The 22,597-nt window shown below is 44.3% G+C and overlaps 1 protein-coding gene across 4 annotated transcripts in view; it reads left to right on the top strand.

Moving 5' to 3' along the window:
• DDX60 (DExD/H-box helicase 60) overlaps positions 1-22,597 on the top strand; it is a 646,547-nt gene that overhangs the window by 91,646 nt on the left and 532,304 nt on the right. For all 4 annotated transcript variants that reach the window (XR_006390268.1, XM_044296988.1, XM_044296981.1 and 1 more), the window contains exons 4-8: positions 4,515-4,704; positions 7,827-8,156; positions 13,810-13,917; positions 15,893-16,006; positions 19,459-19,617. Coding sequence is in view for 3 of the 4 variants with exons in the window: in XM_044296988.1 (XP_044152923.1) it covers positions 4,515-4,704; positions 7,827-8,156; positions 13,810-13,917; positions 15,893-16,006; positions 19,459-19,617 (901 nt within the window). In the remaining variant the exon portion in view is untranslated. The remainder of the gene's footprint in view (positions 1-4,514; positions 4,705-7,826; positions 8,157-13,809; positions 13,918-15,892; positions 16,007-19,458; positions 19,618-22,597) is intronic.

Here is a 22,597-nt window from a genome sequence, read left to right as displayed (position 1 = left end):
CCCCCCCTGTAAGGCTCCATTCAGACATCCGCATGATTTTTTACGGATCCATGGATACATGGATCGGATCCACAAAAAACATGCGGACGTCTGAATGGAGCCTTACAGGGGGGTTATCAATGACAGGGGGTGATCAGGGTAATCAGGGTGATCACCCCCCTGTCACGGATCACCCCCCCTGTAAGGCTCCATTCAGACATCCGCATGATTTTTTACGGATCCATGGATACATGGATCGGATCCACAAAAAACATGCGGACGTCTGAATGGAGCCTTACAGGGGGGTTATCAATGACAGGGGGTGATCAGGGTAATCAGGGTGATCACCCCCCTGTCACGGATCACCCCCCCTGTAAGGCTCCATTCAGACATCCGCATGATTTTTTACGGATCCATGGATACATGGATCGGATCCACAAAAAACATGCGGACGTCTGAATGGAGCCTTACAGGGGGGTTATCAATGACAGGGGGTGATCAGGGTGATCACCCCCCTGTCACGGATCACCCCCCCTGTAAGGCTCCATTCAGACATCCGCATGATTTTTTACGGATCCATGGATACATGGATCGGATCCACAAAAAACATGCGGACGTCTGAATGGAGCCTTACAGGGGGGTTATCAATGACAGGGGGTGATCAGGGTAATCAGGGTGATCACCCCCCTGTCACGGATCACCCCCCCTGTAAGGCTCCATTCAGACATCCGCATGATTTTTTACGGATCCATGGATACATGGATCGGATCCACAAAAAACATGCGGACGTCTGAATGGAGCCTTACAGGGGGGTTATCAATGACAGGGGGTGATCAGGGTAATCAGGGTGATCACCCCCCTGTCACGGATCACCCCCCCTGTAAGGCTCCATTCAGACATCCGCATGATTTTTTACGGATCCATGGATACATGGATCGGATCCACAGAACGCATGCGGACGTCTGAATGGAGCCTTACAGGGGGGTTATCAATGACAGGGGGTGATCACCCCCCCTGTAAGGCTCCATTCAGACATCCGCATGATTTTTTACGGATCCATGGATACATTGATCGGATCCACAAAAAACATGCGGACGTCTGAATGGAGCCTTACAGGGGGGTGATCAATGACAGGGGGTGATCAGGGAGTGTATATGGGTGATCACCCCCCTGTAAGGCTCCATTCAGACGTCCGCATGTGTTTTGCGGATCCGATCCATGTATCCATGGATCCGTAAAAATCATGCGGACGTCTGAATGGAGCCTTACAGGGGGGTGATCAGTGACAGGGGGGTGATCAATGACAGGGGGTGATCAGGGAGTGTATATGGGTGATCACCCGCCTGTCATTGATCACCCCCCTGTAAGGCTCCATTTAGACGTCCGTATGCGTTTTGCGGATCCGATCCATGTATCCGTGGATCCGTAAAAATCATACGGACGTCTGAACGGAGCCTGACAGGGGGGTGATCAATGACAGGGCGGTGATCAATGACAGGGGGGTGATCAGGGAGTTTATATGGGGTGATCATGGGTGATCAGGGGTTTATAAGGGGTTAATAAGTGACGGGGGGGGGGGGGGTGTAGTGTAGTGTGGTGTTTGGTGCGACTGTACTGACCTACCTGAGTCCTCTGGTGGTCGATCCTAACAAAAGGGACCACCAGAGGACCAGGTAGGAGGTATATTAGACGCTGTTATGAAAACAGCGTCTAATATACCTGTTAGGGGTTAAAAAATTCGGATCTCCAGCCTGCCAGCGAACGATCGCCGCTGGCATGCTGGAGATCCACTCGCTTACCTTCCGTTCCTGTGAGCGCGCGCGCCTGTGTGCGCGCGTTCACAGGAAATCTCGCGTATCGCGAGATGACGCGTATATGCGTGACTGTGCGCAGCGCTGCCACCTCCGGAACGCACATGTGCGTTAGGCGGTCCGGAGGTGGTTAAAGGGATTGTACCATCTCAGACATTGGGGGCATCTCACTAGGATATGCCCCCAATGTCTGATAAGTGCAGGTCTCACCTCTGGGACCCACACCTATACTTAGAATGGAGCCAGCAAAGTCCCGGAGGGTGCCCCGCACATGCTATGGGAGTGCCTAAAATAGTGCTGCCTCGGCTATTTTCGGAAGTCCCATTGAAAAGAATGAGAGGGGCACCGCTCAATTCACTTCTGTGGGACTGACGGAAGTAGTAGCGCCAGCGGTGAGCCGTCCGGGACTTTGCCAGCTCTATTCTAACTATAGGTGCAGGCCACAGAGATGGGACCCACACCTATCAGACATTGGGGGCATATTCTAGTGTTATGCCCTCAATGTCTGAGAGGGTGCAACTGTTTTAATAGTTGGATGATGTCCATTCAACTGTTCAACGGACTTCAAAAGGGACACCTCATCTCTTATCCACAATGGGAAAACATTATCTACATACTGAAAACATGTGGATGTGCTTTCTAATACCAAATCAATATATATGGCCTTGCCTTGGCTGGTACCATCTCTAGAATGTTCTTTTTCTCTATATGGAGGGAGAGCTGTAAATATGGCCTATTAATACCTTGTGCACTCATATACAGTAAAGACATACATTACATAGAGATACATTCTTTTGCACTTCATAGTGTATCGCTACTGTGTAGTGTATTGCTGCCATGCCTTGTATAATACATTACAATATCCTGTTAGCTTTAGAAGCAGATGATTGACATTGTATGCTGTTATTTAGTCTATGATATACACGTACATAGACCACTTACTCCCCTAGGGCATAAGATGCATGTAAAATTTTTGTACCCAGATGCATACCTTAACATTTATCCACATTGAACCACATTTGCCAAATGGTTGCCCAATCACTCAGAGTGTCCAAATCAGCTTGTACTTGTAGTTTTACACTGCACTGTACTACATAACTTGGTGTCATCTGCAAAAATAGAAACAGTGCTATTAATTCCAACCATTATAATAATAAATAAATGAAATAATAGAGGACCCAGCACTGAACTTTGGGGTACACCGATTATAAATGGGGACCATTCAGAATAGGAATCATTGACCACAACTGCAGACGGTCCTTCAGCCAGTTTTTAATCCAATTACAAACTATGGTATACTTTCTCGGCCTATAGACTAGGGTTTTACCGGGTATCTAAGTATCGATACCCAATCGATACTTTGAGACCTGGATCGATTCGATACCGGAATTTATTTCTTAATACAAGGATGTGCTACTGCGCAGCCTAGTATCAGTTATAGAACATGGCACACGCCGATCTCAGCCAGCGCCATGTTCTCCTCAGCAGCACAGTTGAGAAGGAGGGATTCCCTCCCTCCTCACTGTGCCGCTGCCACCAATGAGAATTTAATACTGAAGAGGAGGGGCTATGGCCTCTGCGACACCAATGAATATAATTAACCCATTAATTCAAATGTAGGCTGCGGGTCCCGGCCTCAGTGACAGGGCATGTGATCCCGCAAACCATGGCAATTAACTCCTCTGGTGCCCCCAGTATTATAATCATTGGTGGCGCAATGGCCACAGGGTCCCCTCCCCTTCTGTCAATTCATTGGTTGCAGTGGCAGCTTCCAATCGGTGCCCCAGCAGTGAAATTGCAGGGCTCCAATCAGTTACCATGGCAGCCAGGAACTACTTCCCTGCTGCTGTGTGTACTATGCACAGGGCAGCAGGGAGAGTGTGAGGTCCTATTTACCTTAATAGAGCTCTATTAGACAATAGGACAAGGACAAGGGTTATGAAATAAAAAAGTCTAAAAAAAAAAAGTAAAAAAACCCACCAAATATTAAAAGTTTAAATCACCCCCTTTCCCAATTTTACATGTAAAATATATAAACAATGAAAAAATAAACATACTACATATTACCACATCCGAAAAAGTCCAAACTATTAAAATCTTAAAAAATATCTCCTATGCGGTGAAAACCCTGCTCTTTTGGTGTTTTATTTTCATCCAAAGCCGACCCTGTGACCAGACGGCTTTCAAAGTTTTTTGTTTGGCTAAATCTCAGCATAAATGCCGGAAACAGACTGCATCCCTGCCGGGTCCAATTATAGTCAATGGGCTGCAGCTGGGAAAGGCAGATACGATTTACTCCTGCAGGCTGTTCCTCTGCTGAAACAGCCTGCGGGAGATTTTAACAGTAGTGTAAAACTAGCCTAAGAAATGTGTACTTCAACTATTTGCTGAAATAGTTTTCAGTTCTAGTATACTCTACCACCACTGCACCCCTAACATGCCCTTGGCACAGCCTGAATCTCAGTTCCATGGAACCACTGAAGGCACAGCTCTGTGTGCCTATGTACTGGACCTGGTACTGGGAGAGGTGTCCCCGAGTATACCTAGTTAGTCATGATACTTATAGTTTTTCAATGTGACAATCTTGTGTCATGTTGGCTGGTTACAAATCAAAAGAATATTTACATACTTTGGGCAAACTTATTGTATTTTAGGCACATACTGTGTTGCAAAACCAACTAGTAAGTGTACAGTGTACTACACGTGTTCTTTTCCTTCCGCTAGGTATGCAAGTCTTCTTAATGATTATGTAGAATCGGATGTTTTTGTCATTGATGGAGATTCCCTATTATTATCCTGTGCTTTGGATAAATCCCTGAAGAAAGGACAGAGTTTGCATTTCTTCTTCTTGGTGGAACGTTTCTTGCTTAATTTTACAGACAAAGGAGCAAGATATGTTGTTGTCTTCTTCCAGGTTGGTAACTACTGCTTAGCCCAAATGGGCATAGTGTCATGTCAGAACATGCAAGAGAAATACACATATCGACTAAATACAGTAGTAGGCAGCCTTTAGTGACCTGAAGCTGACCATACACATTAAAGGTGTTGTCCAAGATATTACTATTGATATCTTATCCTCAGGATAGGCCATCAATACCTCATTGGCTGGTTTCCAACACCCATCAGTCAGCTGTTTTGGGGCAGCTCTGAAGCTAGAACTACACAGCTCCATCAGTTGTGTCATGGATGGAGCTGGTTACACAACACTGCTCCCATTCACGCAAAAAGGAGCAGCTCTGGAGTAACCACCTCCATCTACTATACATTGGAGGAATCTATTCTGAAATGTCTCACATTCTGCACCCCCCACCAATCAGATGTTTAAGATACTGACTGCCTATCCTGAGTATAGGCCATATATAGTAAGATCCTGGACAACCTCTTTACATAATTGTCAACCAAACCATCATTTGTCCACCATCGGTTTATCCTGATTCTACCATAAATATGCAAGATAGGCATAGCGTGCATGTTTATTTCAATGATGAGACCTCTCTGGCAGCATCCTATCTTTTCTAGAGAAAAGGACAGGGCATGATTATATCTCATATACCCAATCCCTCTTTTCCTTGACCTCTGCCAATGGCGGTGAGTCCGGACACCCCATACACTTTTCATTGTCAACCAATCCTGTTGGACAGAATCTCTAAGACCGTATCTGATCCTGTTGCTCAGCTATTTTCGGTGCTCCCATAGAAATGAATGGAGGGCGGCTGCGCATGTGCGGTGCACCCTCCTTCACTATTCAGGCTGTATTGTAAGTATAGATGCAGGTGGGACCCGCACCTATCAGACTTTGGGTGCATATCCTAGTGATATGCCCCCAATGTCTGAGGTGAGACAACCTCTTTAACCCCTTAAGGCGTACGGGTACCGATGACCCCCCTTATCGGCTATCGCCGCAAACCGCAGGTCAATTCAGACCTGCAGTTTGCTGCGCTTTCTGCAGTTTCTGATCCCCGCGGTCCCTGACCGCAGGGATCAGAAACTTTAAAATGCCCAAAATGTAGATTTTTCACCCCCCCTGCACCCCTGAATGATTTTATGCCGGTGGGTGGTGCAGGGGGGGGGTTGTTGGCGGTGCGGGCGGTGCGGGAGGCAGGCGGGATTGCGATCGCCTGCCTCCTCTTGAAAATTCATTGGTGTCCAGTGGGTATATACCAGAGTGTCAGCACATTGCGAGGTCAGCGTCCTCCTCCTGATCCGACTCAGACTCTGTACGGACCGCTGTATGGAAAAGGATAACAGTCAGTGTCAGAGCTCCCCTCCTGACCCTTCCCCGTCTGCTCAGTTGTGGACACAACCGAGCAGACGGGGAAGGTTCCCATGGCAACAGGACGCCTTCTCAGGTGGTGAACAGATCTGTGCTAAAGGCTTAGATCTGTTCAGACAAAGTGTAAGTAAAATACAGTACAATACACTATATAGGGTACTGTACTGTATTATACAGACATCAGACCCACTGGATCTTACTTTCCCCGCACGGTGAACACCATAAAAAAAAAAAACGTACTTCCCAAAAAGGTAATAAAAGTGATCAAAAAAGTCGCATGTATGCCAAAATAGTACCAATCAAACCGTCTCATCCTGCAAAAAATCATACCCTACCCAAGATAATCGCCCAAAAACTGAAAAAAAACTATGGCTCTTAGACTATGGAAACACTAAAACATGATTTTTTTGTTTCAAAAATAAAATCATTGTGTAAAACTTACATAAATAAAAAAAATTTAATACATATTAGGTATCGCCGCATCAGTATCGACCGGCTCTATAAAAATATCACATGACCTAACCCCTTAGGTGACTACCGTAAAAAATAAAAATAAAAACGGTGTAAAAAAAGCTATTTTTTGTCAAAAAAGTGTAATAGCAAGCGATCAAAAAGTCAAATGCACCCCAAAATAGTGCCAATCAAACTGTCATCTCATCCCACAAAAAATAAGACCCTACCTAAGATAATCGCCCCAAAACTGAAAAAACTATGGCTCTCAGACTATGGAGACACTAAAATGTCTCTGTTTATAAAATGAAATCATTGTGTAAAACTTTCATAAATAAAAAAATTGTATACATATTAGGTATCGCCGCATCCGTGACAACCTGCTATATGAAAATACCACATGATCTAACCTGTCAGATGAATGTTGCAAATAACAAAAAAAAAACTGTGCCAAAAAAGCTATTTCTTGTTATCTTGCTGCACAAAAAGTGTAATATAGAGCAACCAAAAATCATATGTACCCTAAACTAGTACCAACAAAACTGCCACCCTATCCCGTAGTTTCTAAAATGGGGTCACTTTTTTGGAGTTTCTACTCTAGGGGTGCATCAGGGGGGCTTCAAATAGGACATGGTGTAAAAAAAAACAGCCCAGCAAAATCTGCCTTCCAAAAACCGTATGGCATTCCTTTCCTTCTGCGCCCTGCCGTGTCCCCGTACAGCCTGGGGATGGCCTGGATAAGTCAAAGTGTTTTAAAGTTATCAGCACTTAAAGTGACACTGGTCAGATTTTCAAAAAATGGCCAAGTCCTTAAGGTGAAATAGGGCTGAGTCCTTAAGGGGTTAAAGGGAACCTGTCACCGGGATTTTGTGTATAGAGCAGAGGACATGTGTTGCTAGATGGCCACTAGCAGATCTGCAATATCCAGTCCCCATAGCTCTGTGTGCTTTTATTGTGTAAAAAACCTGATTTGATACATATGCAAATTAACCTGCGATGAGTCCTGTTCCTGACTCCTCTCACATACAGGACTCATCTCAGGTTAATTTGCATGTGTATCAAATCGTTTTTTTTTACACAATAAAAGCACACAGAGCTATGGGGACTGGGCATTGCAGGTGTGCTAGCGGCCATCTAGCAACCCATGTCCTCAGCTCTATACACAAAATCCTAGCAGCTGCACTTTACTAATGCTGGAAAACTAAAAAAAAATCCAATTTTCACTCTAAACGGAAAATCTTCAATCATGCAGCCATGAAGAAATGCGTCACCGCCACTGCTTCTCTTATAGATGTGTTTTGTGCCATTCACAGGACATGGAACCAACATATTCCCAATATCCTGAGATAAAGTCCTGGCGTACTCAGTTGATAATTCATCTGGAGAAAAATGCGAACACAACCGTATACTTATTCTCAAACTTTCACTCTTCGCAATGGAAATCTTTTCTCAGAGACCAGTCTCCTTACTTTTTAATGGTTTCTGATAAAGGAATGAATCCTCAGCAAACATATTTTTTAAATCTGCTAATGTTAGATTCTCTGGGAAACAACCTTGATGTTGTGCTTACTGCTGGACAGGAGTCTGATCACCTCAGGGTTTATGGATACCACATCATATCTTCACTTAAAACCAAGACAATGGTAAGAACACGTTTATGGACTAGTCTCATATAGTGAATGTTTTATGGTTTAGAATAATTGACACCAGGGGTGTTGCTAGGGTCTCAAAAGATCTGGGTTTCAAGCCCCAATGTATATGGCCCAGTTCTCTAAATCGACCCTCCCCCGCACCTTCCTGTACTCACTTTACAGCAGCACATACCTCTCACAACCAGGTCCTCCCGGGTGACGTCTCCTCTGATGTAGATCTTCTCTGTCATCTTCTTGTTCATTCAGTCCGGACAACTTCTTTCAGAAGCCTCGTCTCTACAGAGTGTGACACACGGACATCTTAGCTTCCTCACATTTCTATCATCATCCCCCAACCTGGAGTCCCCGCAGTGTCATCCTGCTGCTCGCTGTGCTCTCCAATACCCCCAAATACTATCCTGAGGGAAAATTAGAGACCCCCATAGTAATAGTGCTCCTTATAGTCCCACCAATAGTAATTCCCTTCTAGAATGCCCTCATTAGTAATACTGCCCCCTACAGTGCCCCCACCCGTGATAATGCTCCCCAAGAGTTCCTCCATTAGTAGAAGAGCCCTCCAGTATTAAAAATGCCCTCACAGAGCCCCAAGTAGAAATAAGACACCCGTATTGTTCTCCAAGTGGTAATAAAGCTCTCTACAGATCCCTCAGTAATAATAAGGCCCCCCATAGTGCTCTTAAAAGAAATAATGCGGATCTATAAGTCCCTCCTATACAGCCCCCAGTGTTAATAAGAACGCCTATAATGTCCCCTGGATTTATAATACCCCTACAGTGCCCCCAGTATTTATACTGCCCCTACTGTTATAATTCTCACCCTGAAGTGCCCCCAGTATTTATAATGCCCCCTACTGTTATAATTCTCACCCTGCAGTGCCCCCTGTAGTTATATTCCTCCCTCTACCATACAGTCTTATGTAAATAACATCACTGCCCCTCCCTTCAGCCCCTCCAAAGTACAGTCCCATGTAAATAGCACCACTCCCCTTTCTTCAGCCCCTCCAATATATAGTCCCATGTAAATAACACTATTTCCCTCTCTCCGCCATAGAGTCTCATGTAAATAACATCACACCATCTCTCCAGCACCCTCCAAAATTCAGTCCCATGTAAATAACATTACCTCCTCCCCAGCTGCCTCCAACATGCAATCCCATGTAAACATCACCCCTCAACATTCAGTCCCGTGTCAATAACATCACTCTCTCCCCCAGCCGCCTTCAACATACAGTCCTATGTAAATAACATCACGTCCTTCCCAGCTGCCTTCAACATACAGTCCCATGTAAATAACATCATCCCTTTCCACAGCCGCCATCAACATACAGTCCCATTTAAAAAACATCACTCTGCCCCAGCCCCCTCCAACATACACTCTCATGTAAATAACATCACTCCCTCCCACAGACTCCTCCAACATACAGTCCCATGTAAATAACATCATCCCCTTCCATAGCCGCCATCAACATACAGTCCCATGTAAATAACATCACCCTGCCCCAGCCCCCTTTGGTATACAGTCCCATGTAAATAACATCACTCCCTCCCACAGCCACCTCCAACATACAGTCCCATGTAAATAACATCATCCGCTTCCACAGCCGCCATCAACATACAGTCCTATTTAAATAACATCACCCTGTCCCAGCCCCCTCTGACATACAGTCCCATGTAAATAACATCACTCCCTCCCACAGCCTCCTCTAACATACAGTCCCATGTAAATAAAATTATCCTTTCCCACAGCCGCCATAAACATACAGTCCCATTTAAATAACATCACACTGCCCCAGCCCTCTCCAAAATACAGTCCCATGTAAATAACTTCACTCCCTTCCACAGTCGCCTCCAACATACAGTCCCATGTAAATAACATCATCCCCTCCCACAGCCGCCATCAACATATAGTCCCATGTAAATAACATCACCCTGCCCCAGCCCCCTCCGACATACAGTCCCATGTAAATCACATCACTCCCTCCCACAGCTGCCTCTAACATACAGTCTCATGTAAATAACATAATCCCCTCCCTAAGCCGCCATCAACATATAGTCCCATGTAAAAAAACATCACCCTACCCCAGCCCCCTCCAACATACAGTCCCATGTAAATAACATCACTCCCTCCCACAGCCGTCTCCAACATGCAGTCCCATGTAAATAACATCATCCCCTCCCACAGATGCCATCAACATACAGTCCCATGTAAATAACATCACTGTGCCCCAGCCACCTTCAATATACAGTCCAATGTAAATAACATCACTCCCTCCTACAGCCGCCATCAACATACAGTCCTATGTAAATAACATGGCTCTCTCCCACAACCACTATCAACATACAGTCCCATGTAAATAATATGACCCCCTGCCACCTCCAACACACAGTCCCATGTAAATAACATCCCTCCCTTCAGCCTTAACATACAGTGCCAGTTAAATAACCACAACTCCCAGCATTGCTCTGCCTCTCACTTCATTTACCTGTCCTCATGTAGCAGACATCACCACAGCGTCTTCCCCCAGGTCTTCTCCTCATTACTGCCGTCCTCTCTGCACTGGTCACATGATGGTGACATCATCGCAGGTCCTTCTCAACCACTGCCTGTTTTACTGGTCACATGACCTGTGATGTCATCACAGGTCCTTCAGCTCTTCCAGTGCATTTGATTCAATTGTATTGCTGTCCTAAGGATGGCAATACAGTTGTATAAACTGGCAGGCAGGACATTTGGAGAGTGGGACAAAACATTACCCAGGCCCCGAATATTTTAACCTAGCAACACCCCTGATTAACACTAAAGCTGAAAAGTGCCATACTAATGAAGGTTTTTACATACACTATAAGGTGCCCAAGCAGCTGCTATACAGCCACGGGTACAGTACCCCAGAACAGGATAACTGCAAATGGCTTTCTCGTTATAATAGGTTTAATGGATTGATCTGATTTACTGAATTGTTTCTATCAATAGTTCTGTATTAGGAAGCTTGGAGATGGACTTAGGTCCGCCCCTAGTTCAGTTTGTGAGTGTTGTGTGCTAGATGAGGGAGAGAAGCTACATGTGCTCACTCCTCAGAGAACTAAGCCTGTGTCCCAGAGAACCACAATCTTTGAGACATTTGCATCAAGAAAGCCATCTCTACTCTACAGTACTCCAGAGAGAGGAAAGGAAGAACTAGAAGATCCAGAATCTACGTGGTCATGCACTAGAATCAGCCAGGTATTGTACTCATTTAGGGCTGACAGACTTTGCAGCTGGGAAAGGGGACATTGCCAATACAGTACATTCTTCACACATTGACACAGTTCTGGCCAACCGTATCTTAATTCTATACCCCTCAGCCTGGGAATTACAGAAAAGTTTGCAAGAACCTTATTGCCACCTTATTGCTAACCATACATTGCTATTGGGGAGGAATTGCATTGTGATTATTTTTATCTTTTAACCACTGGAAGTACAAACCGAATTCCAAAAAAGTTGGGACACTAAACAAATTGTGAATAAAAACTGAATGCAATGATGTGAAGATGGCAAATGTCAATATTTTATTTGTAATAGAACGTAGATGACAGATCAAACGTTTAATCCGAGTAACACTAATTAGGTCAATTGGCAACATGATTGGGTATAAAAAGAGCTTCTCAGAGTGGCAGTGTCTCTCAGAAGCCAAGATGGGTAGAGGACCACCAATTCCCACAATGTTGCGCAGAAAGATAGTGGAGCAGTATCAGAAAGGTGTTACCCAGCGAAAAATTGCAAAGACTTTGCATCTATCATCATCAACTGTGCATAACATCATCCGAAGATTCAGAGAATCTGGAACAATCTCTGTGCGTAAGGGTCAAGGCCGTAAAACCATACTGGATGCCTGTGATCTCCGGGCCCTTAAACGACACTGCACCACAAACAGGAATGCTACTGTAAAGAAAATCACAGAATGGGCTCAGGAATACTTCCAGAAACCATTGTCAGTGAACACAATCCACCGTGCCATCCGCCGTTGGCAGCTAAAACTCTACAGTGCAAAGAAGAAGCCATTTCTAAGCAAGATCCACAAGCTCAGGCGTTTTCACTGGGCCAGGGATCATTTAAAATGGAGTGTGGCAAACTGTGGTCAGACGAGTCACGATTCGAAGTTCTTTTTGGAAATCTGGGACGCCATGTCATCCGGACCAAAGAGGACAAGGACAACCTAAGTTGTTATCAACGCTCAGTTCAGAAGCCTGCATCTCTGATGGTATGGGGTTGCATGAGTGCGTGTGGCATGGGCAGCTTGCATGTCTGGAAAGGCACCATCAATGCAGAAAAAGATATTCAGGTTCTAGAACAACATATGCTCCCATCCAGACGTCATCTCTTTCAGGGAAGACCCTGCATTTTTCAACAAGATAATGCCAGACCACATTCTGCATCAATCACAACATCATGGCTGCGTAGGAGAAGGATCCAGGTACTGAAATGGCCAGTCTGCAGTCCAGATCTTTCACCTATAGAGAACATTTGGCGCATCATAAAGAGGAAGGTGCAACAAAGAAGGCCCAAGACGATTGAACAGTTAGAGGCCTGTATTAGACAAGAATGGGAGAGCATTCCTATTTCTAAACTTGAGAAACTGGTCTCCTCGGTCCCCAGACGTCTGTTGAGTGTTTTAAGAAGAAGGGGAGATGCCACACAGTGGTGAAAATGGCCTTGTCCCAACTTTTTGGGGATTTGTTGACACCATGAAATTCTGATTCAACATATTTTTCCCTAAAAATGGTACATTTTCTCAGTTTAAACTTTTGTTCCGTGATTTATGTTCTGTTCTGAATAAAATATTAGAAGTTGGCACCTCCACATCATTGCATTCAGTTTTTATTCACAATTTGTATAGTGTCCCAACTTTTTGGGAATCCGGTTTGTACTACAATTCCCATTTTGCAATTTAGTAGAGACTTATTTATTTCCTACCACTGGACTAGTTACAGACTCTAGCACCATCCACCAGACACAATATACAACTCCAGCCTTGCAACCTTACAAAACGCTAGACACTAAGGGCACCCCAACTACATCAAGGTGGGCCCCGAGGGAGGAAATGGTGATCCATGCTGTCACTGTGCAGCTCTAGGGAGCATCAGTGTGAGGATTGCCACTATGATTTTTGTGAACTGTCATTGACAGAGCCACTCCGACTCCCACTTTCCTCTGTGCTCCTCCTGGGCTTGCAGCGCGGGAATGGAGGCCCCGTTATAAATGATTCATTTCAGGAAGGGGCAACAAGGTCTTATTTCATTATTGCTATAAGGCCTCATGCACACGAACGTTGTTTGTTTCTGTGTCCGTTCAGTTTTTTGGGCGGATAGGATGCGGACCCATTCATTTCAATGGGTCCGCAAAAAATGCAAACAGCACACCGCATCAGTATGTCCGTTCCATAACTCTGTGAAAAAAATAGAACATGTCCTATTCTTGTCCGTTTTAGGCATTGTTACAATGGATCCACAAAAAAAAACAGATGGCATACGGATGTCATCCGTTTTTTTTGCGGATCTGCAATTTGCGGATCCGCAAAACACATACGGTCGTGGTCATGTAGCCTAATTAAAGTGTTGCATGTGAAATGCATATTAAAGCCTAGAATCCTGTTTTCTTCTTTCTTTAGATAACGGAAATGTTTAACTCAGCTCCAAAAGCAATCATTAGGTTTCAGCGACATAACTCATCCAACCCTCTCTCTGAACTTCTGAAGAAGATGGACTGGAAGGAGCAGGTACAAATTTTACCCACTTAGGGCTCGTTCACACGAATGTGTGATGCCCGTTGCCGTATTGCGGACCGCATTTGCGGATCCACAATACACGGGCACCGTTCCGCTAATTTCAATGGGTCCGCAAATCCGGAGATGCGGAACGGAAGAACGGAACACTAGGGAAGCACTACGGAGTGCTTTCTGGGGTTCCGTTCCGCGCTTCCGCACCGCAAAAAGATAGAACTTGCTCTATCTTTTTGCGGAACGGAAGGATCGCAGACCCATTCAAGTGAATGGGTCTGCGATCCCCATGTGCATGCCCCACGAACGGTGCCCGTGCATTGCGGACCGCAATTTGCGGTCCACAGCACAGGCGGGGGCTTCACACATTCGGATGAACGAGCCCTTAGGGCGAGTTCACATCACTGCGTGTAGGACTTTTATTACCATCTAAAATAACGGACCTCACGAAATGGCTAAAACAGATGTCAAATGTGCATAAGGGCGGGTCCGCATTGGTATTACGGAATCCCGTTATAGGTTCCATTATTACAGAGTTATAATGGAATATAACGGAATTTTAGGACAGGATGCAAAACGGAAGCGTTTAAGAGGCATTAAGTGTTGTTCCATCCTAATACATGTCTATGGGGACACATAACGGTTCCGTTTGGTTCCTCGCATGAAAATCGCAAGCAAGTGCAGATGCGGTGCGATTTTCACGCATGTTTGCTAGGAGATGATAGTGATGAGCAACCCCGGACCCCATTAACGTAAATTCACAGTATTATTTTCCCTTATAACATGGTTATAAGGGAAAATAATAGCATTCTTAATACAGAATGCTTAGTAAAATGTCGATTGAGGGGTTAAAAAATAAAAAAGATAGAAGGATCTTCTATCTTCATTCAGCAGGACCTGCGCTGTCACCGCACTCACCAAGTGGTGAGCGCCATTACGTCATCAAAAGTTCTTTTGAAGGTCCTGAAGGAAGAAGAAAGAAGACGATGCCAGGTGCGCAAACAAGTGGATGAGGTGAATACATTTATTTTATTTTTTTAACCCCTCAATCCACATTTTACTAAGCATTCTGTATTAAGAATGCTATTATTTTCGCTTATTACCATGTTATAAGGGAAAATAATAAAATCTACAGAACACCTAACCCAAACTCGAACTTCAGTGAAGAAGTCCGGGTTCGGGTCTGGGTACCACATTCAGTTTTTTATCACGCTCGTGCAAAACGCATTGCACCCGCGCGATAAAAACTGAACAACGCAATCGCAGTGAAAAATGACTGAAATTGCGTGCGCATTCCCGCAATGCACACGTGACGCATCCGGAGCAAATCCGGGATGCCCGTGTGAAAGAGGCCTAATAATGTGTGGATGTACCCTAAAACCACCCATTTAATATACCGGTCTCAATCCAAACTGTGCTGTTGAAAATCAAATTTGTGCTATAATATAGTTTTTCTTTTTTTTTTGTTTCAGTAGTGTTTCCGTTTCTGTTCCACTTCCATTCCATTTTGCTGTTCCGTTTTTCCGTTTGGTTTCTGTTTGTGATCCGTTTTTTGCGGATCGCAAACAGAAATTGAAGCATACAATAATGTTTAAACAGTAAGTACATAAAAAAATTGGTCTGGGCATAAAATTTTCAATAGATGGTTCCGCAAAAACGGATACATACCGTATGCATTCGTTTTTTTGTGGAACCATTGACTTGAATGGAGCACCGGAACGTGATTTGCGGGCAATAATAGGACATAATCTATCTTTGAATGGAACAGAAATATGGAAATATGGAAACGGAATGCATACGGAGTACCTTCCGTTGTTTTTAAGGACCCATTAAAGTGAATGGTTCCACATACGGACCACAAACGGAAAGCGAAAAATGGAATGGAAACGGAAAATACATACTGTCGTGTGCAAGAGGCCTTATAGCAATGGTATAAACTAAACTAACAGATTTAAAGTTTACCTCTCTTCCATAGGTGCAGAAAAGCATTTCCCTTCTTCCTACACATCTTAAAGATGCCCGGGCAATCACTTGTGTTGTTGCATGTTCAATGGCGCTGAGAATACATGCTGAACCTAAACCCATACAGGTACAGTCTGCATGTAGTAGAGAGAACTAATCTGGGGATTGGAGCAGCAGTGAGGTTCATCTTCTACTTAAATCAATGGCTCTTCTTATTTTGGGGCATAGCTATAGGTATGAGTTGCACCTAGGCCTTAGAGGCTGCATAAGAAAATCACAGTATCATATATCACACCTGCTAGGTGTGGGAACCTGTTACAGATTTCTGCAAGAGGGCCCAAGAGTTTCATGTTATGCCTTTAGTATATATTTTACTAGCAGAAGGACCCGGCTTCGCACAGGTATATTTCATCAATTTCATTTAATGTGTGTGTTGTTAAAAGATATCAACAGTATCCCCATAACAGGGACCTCTACAGCACCCCACCCCTTTAACAGTGAACTCCACACTCCCCCACCCCTTAACACTGATGCCCCCCCCACACAGTGCCCCGCCACTTTAAAATGGGACCTCCACAGAAGCCCATCCCATTAACTTTGACCTTCGCAGCAGCCCGTCCCTTTAACAGTGAGTTTCAGAGCACCCCACTCCCTTGAGAGTGACCTCCTCAGGGGCCCACCCCCTTAACAATGACCACCACAGTACCCTGCTGCCTTAACAGTGACCTCACAGTACCCTGCTGCCTTAACAGTGACCTCCACAGCAGTTGCCCCTTTAATAGTGGCTCCTGCCCGCTTAACAGTGATCTCCACAGTGTCCGACCCTTTAACAGTGACCTCCACAGCGGCCTGCCCCCTTAACAGTAACATCCACAGTGAATGCCTCTTTAACAGTGACCTCCACAGTGCCCGCCCCTTTAATGCTAGGGCTACACGACGATATGTGTCGTGCAACATTTTGTCTCAACAATTTTATAATGATAGGCTCTGGTGACAAGATAGATTTTTCTGCGACTGTCGCGTCGCAGTGCAACACCATAGACCATCATTATAAAAATTGTCATGCGACATCAATGTTGCGCGACACATGTAGCAGCGTAGTTGTGCCCTATGTGTCGTGCGACCTATTGTCGGCCGACACATGTCGTCGTGTAGCCCTAGCCTAAAGCTGACCTACAGCAGTGAAGAAAAATGGCTGGGTTGTTATGGAAACCTGGAGTAAAACTGTGTGTATGTGGAGACTAAGGGCCTGCGAGCTTCTATTGGCTAATAAGGGACATGTGACCGTGTGTATTGCAGTTAGGATATGAAGAGAAAGACTTGCAGGCTTGTATTGGCTAATGTAGGTCATTTTTTGGGAAAATCTCAGGAACAGTACGTCCTAGAGAGCTGTGACCCCCACAAGATTTCTTTCCAGGTAGCAAGGGATGTGTATACCAAGTTCCGTTGAAATCGATGCTTGCGTTTTTGAGTGATTGCGGAACATACACACACACACATATATACGTCCTTCTTTATATATATAGATGTATGTCCGCTAAAAGAATTCGCACTGTCGCATTTACAATCACAACATTTGGCACACATGTACATCGGGTGTCCGGGAAGGTTTTAGACCGGGTCTAAGCTCTCCAGGACGTACCGTTCCTGAGATATTTCCCAAAAATGGAAATATGGCACATCACATGACCTACATTAGCCAATAGAAGCCTGCAGATCTTTCTCTTCATATCCCAACTGCCCTACACATGGTCACATGACCCTTCTCAGCCAATAGAAGCTCGCAGGCCCCTAGTCTCCACATACACAGTTTTACACTAGGTTTCCATAACAACCCAGCCATTTTTCTTCACTGCTGTAGGTCAGCTTTAAAGGGGCAGGGAGCTGTGGGAACCTGTCACCTCTACTATGCTACCCTCACTGAGCGTTTCTAAATGTTCATTGTGTTACCCTAAACATATAAATTACACTTTTAATTTAATTTGCAGACAAATTCAATAAGTATTATGCATTTTTTTACTTCCCGCCTTTTATGCAAATTAACATAAAAGAGTCATATCTTACTTGTGTAACCAGAGAAGAGTTATATTTTTAAGCTCTGACTCATCTCAGGTTAATTTGCATATGTATCAAATCGTTTTTTTTTTACACAATAAAAGCACAGAGAGCTATGGGGACTGGGTATTGTGGATGTGCTAGCCGCCATCTAGCAACCCATGTCCTCAGCTCTATACCCAAAATCCAGATGACAGGTTCCCTTTAAGGTTGCGAAGTACAAGCCTCAAAAGACGGACTTAAAAACACCCCCCCAGGTCCCACTAAGCCTTGCCCCTGACCTAGTTAGGCCACGCCCTTCACATTTAGCAGCCGACGGGTATTGAGAGTGAGCTGTTCAAAAGGACATCCGGCCTAAAACCGGACCTCTGGCCAACCTAGGGGCAGGCTGCTGTGGAGCTCACAGTTAAGGGGACGGGCCGCTGTTGAGGTCACTGTTAAGGGGGCGGGATGCTGTGGAGGTCAGTGTTAAGGAGTGGGCGCTGTAGAGGGCTCTGTTAAGGGGGAAGGGGATGGTGGAGGTCACAGTTAAGGGGACGGTTAGCTGTGAAGCTTAGTGTTAAGGAGCAGGGTGCTGTAGAAGTCACTGTTAAGGGGTCGAAATGTTGTAAAGGTCACATCTTAAAGGGCTTCTGTCACCCCACTAAGAGTGTGCAAAGCAGTAATCAAAGCAAAAGGTGGCTACTTTGAAGAACCTAGAATTTGACATATTTTCAGTTGTTTCACACTTTTTTGTTATGTATATAATTCCACATGTGTTAATTCATAGTTTTGATGCCTTCAGTGTGAATCTACAATTTTCATAGTCATGAAAATAAAGAAAACTCTTTGAATGAGAAGGTGTGTCCAAACATTTGGTCTGTACTGTATATATATATATCTACTTGTGAAAATGTGTTTATTTGGCTGTACATTTGCTCTTCATAGGCTCCTACATGGCTTGATGGAACTCAACCAAACTTTGGACATACAATGCTTTTTCTCTGATCTCTGACCTTGTAAACACATATTATACCTCAATTCTTATCTTTACTGATAAGTGTTTTTGAGCTACAGGTATTAGTAATTTAGAGGTAAGGAACTTTGATCCAAATTTCAGGGAAAATTTGATTGGCTGCAAAGCCAAATTTCCTTGTGCTTCGTGGTAAAGAATCAATTTTCCCTGAAATGGTGGTAAAATTAAGTTGTACTTACCTTAATGATTTGAGTGCAAATAGGCCGTAGTGGCCATCTTGCTTGAAGAACCCCCCGCAAAATCTTGTGTGCGGTGTCGTATGACATCACCACGCTGGCCAGCTACCACTGGCTATCATCCATTTACCCATGGCTATATATGACGCTGTCACTTTGACATTACTGATGCTGTCTTGGTGTTGAAGAGCTTGAAAGGAATTGTATACAGTCCTGCCAAAATGAATTTCAAAAAATTTGTAGTCCATTTAAGCTCTTTTTGGAAAATTATTTAATATCTACATTGTAATACAAATGACGCTTTATATTAAAGTCATTCTTCCTTTCTTAAAGGATGACAACATGCGCCTGACATTGGAAGAAGCAAGTGACTTGTGCAAAATGCAATGTCTGTGTGTGGCGCTAATGATCACTTTGCCACTTTCACAGCGAGCAAGAATAAGAAGGCTAAATGCAAAATGGAACGGAATTGCCTCCTCATTTATTTCCGCAGTGAGCATTTATTAATTACTTTAGCAGTATAGAGGTCAGTGATGCATACTGCTGGAGAACAAATATATATATATTATGACAGCTGATTCTAGTTGACTGTGTTCCGCAGGCCTATATTATATCTTCCATGAAAGATGTAGTTTTTGTCATGACTCTTATTTAACAATTTTTTTTTAAATGTCCAACTTGCACAATATTTTTTTAAGGCATACAGGTATTTTTTTGTTTATTTTTAAAATAGGGAAAGGGTAATGATTATATATTTACCATGGCCTCCTGAGCAGGTGGCATATTTAAAGCCCTGACTATTTGATCTGCTGCCAGCTCTGATGGCTGCTCTGTCCAGGGCTTAGAGGGGAGATAGAGGGTGCTGGTTGGCAGCATTCAGTGCAGACAGTAACTGGAACATTTGCGTTTTTTAGTTGGACCACACTGCTCTACGGAACAGAAAATTCCTCACTCAAGCTTCATTCAGATGCTGATGGATATAGGAAAGCACTCAGGCCACAGAAAGCCACCTTCTCCTCCCCTTTACAAGCTTCTGTCGAAGACCAAAAGTTGCAACAATAGTGAAGCACCGTCACATAGGTTGAAATGGAAAGGTTTTATTATACTCACAAGGTTAAAACGATAACACCCGACCCGGGCTTCGCTCCGAAAAGCTTCGTCAGGGGCATCTATTCCGCCCATTCCAGGGCGGTCTTTTTAAACCCGCAGGTAGGTATACGCCCCACCTCTATAAAACGTCATCTTACAATCATTATAAAATATACTCTTAAAACCATAACATATTACTAAAACAAAAAACAATATAAATACATGTCATCAAACTTCCTCTCCTCATATAAATTAGACAGTAAATGCTCTATTTACTTTAAAAACCTCCGTGGTTACTCCTCATTCATGTTTACACATCCCTCACGTGACATAACTCAAGACGTCTTATAAACCAATCATAGTTCACTAATCCTAAGGCCCACCCTCTTTCATTCAGAAAATTACACCCACGTCACACCCTACATGTGGGGGATATTTTGTAATGATTGTAATATGACGTTTTATAGAGGTGGGGTGTATACCTACCTGTGGGTTTAAAAAGACCTCCCTGGAATGGGCGGAATAGATGCCCCTGAAAAAGCTTTTCGGAGCGGAACCCGGGTCGGATGTTTGATCTTTTATATACTGTTTATTATCGTTTTAACCTTGTGAGTATAAAAAACCCTTTTCATTTCAACCGGTGTGTGACGGTGCTTTACTATTGTTGAAACTTTTGGTCTTTGACAGAAGCTTGTAAAGGGGAGGAGAAGGTGACTTTCTGTGGCCTGAGTGCTTTCCTATATCCATCAACATCTGAATGAATTTTGAGTGAGGAATTTTCTGTTCCATAGAGCAGCGCGGTCCGACTGAAAAACACACCTTTGAATGTGAACTGTACCCACTTCACGATTGGGACCTGCGACGCACTAAAGGCAACGTACTAAAAGCTATTTTATATATTTAGTAACTGGAACATAGTACATTTATTAACAGCGCTGATTGGTGGTGGCCCACTCCCCTCTATCTTGCCAGCCAGGGTTGCCATCAGGAATTTACAGGCAACATTTTTTGGGGCCCCCCTGTGACCCACCCAGGCTGATATCAGCCACTCCTCTTATAACGCTCCAGCACTGATATAACCTCCAGAGGAATTTACATATGTGACTGATATCAGCTGCTCCTCTTATAACGCTCCTGCCTGATATAACCTCCAAAGACATTACATCATATGTGACTGAAATCAGCCACTCCTCTTATAACGTTCCAGCACTGATATAACCTCCAGAGACATTACATCATATGTGCCTGATATCAGACGCTCTTGTTATAACACTCCAGTACTGATATAACCTCCAGAGACATTACATCATATGTGCCTGATATCAGACGCTCTTGTTATAACACTCCAGTACTGATATAACCTCCAAAACATTTACATAACATGTGATTGATATCAGCCGCTCTTCTTATAACACTCCAGTACTGATATAACCTCCAGAACATTTACATAACATGTGATTGATATCAGCCGCTCTTCTTATAACACTCCAGTACTGATATAACCTCCAGAACATTTACATAACATGTGATTGATATCAGCAGCTCTTCTTATAATGCTCCAGTACTGATATAACCTCCATATACATTTACATAACATGTGACTGATATCAGCCGCTCCTCTTTTAACGCTCCAGTACTAATAAAACCGCCATATACATTTGCATAACATGTAACTGATATCAGCCGCTCCTCTTATAATGCTCCAGTACTAATATAACCTCCAGAGATATTTCCATAGCTCCTTCTGTAATGTAGGGTGATACAGTAAGCAGGGGCTCTGCTGGGGGAAGGGGGGGGGGGGCGGGGGGTAAAGGTGAGATAGAAGGGAGGGATCTGTGATGGGGCAAGGGCAACCAAGGGACATAAGATTTGCAGGGGCTCTGTGAGGTCAGGGGAGCACAGACATTTGTTGTACTGAAGCTTGTCTGTGTTCAACACAGGCAGGTGATAGGCGGCACCTTCATGGCCTCCCAGATTAATTTAGCCCCCTGCTGCTGTGTGTAGAAGAAGAATGCAGGGACCAGGGAGGGGACTGAGATTTCTACCTCCAGCAGGCACTTGAGGCACAGTAATAGGAGGTCGAAAGGTGCAGACTTTTTGCCGGCTGTTTTCACGGCTCGTCTGGCAGCATTCTCAGACCCTCCTCACATGGACTGGAGAGAGGAGGGGGAGGCTGTCTTCTCTCTTGCGGTCAGTAAGGTTTGTGCTGTCCTGTGAGCGTGCCCCTTTTTGCTTCTTTGCAGCAGAGCCCCTTCCAGTAGTACTGCCCTGATGGCGGCCCTGTTTCCAGCGCTTACTTACTAACCAGAAATGTGGAGGGAAGAAATAGGGGAGCAGAGCTGGCAGCAATAAGTATTGGCAACAGATTAAACAGGTTAGGATT

This window comes from Bufo gargarizans, chromosome 1 (genome assembly GCF_014858855.1).
Source record: "Bufo gargarizans isolate SCDJY-AF-19 chromosome 1, ASM1485885v1, whole genome shotgun sequence".
In the NCBI taxonomy this organism is placed as follows: domain Eukaryota; kingdom Metazoa; phylum Chordata; class Amphibia; order Anura; family Bufonidae; genus Bufo; species Bufo gargarizans.
The sequence above is the reverse complement of the archived record's forward strand: the minus strand, read 5'-3'. Positions and strand labels throughout refer to the sequence as shown.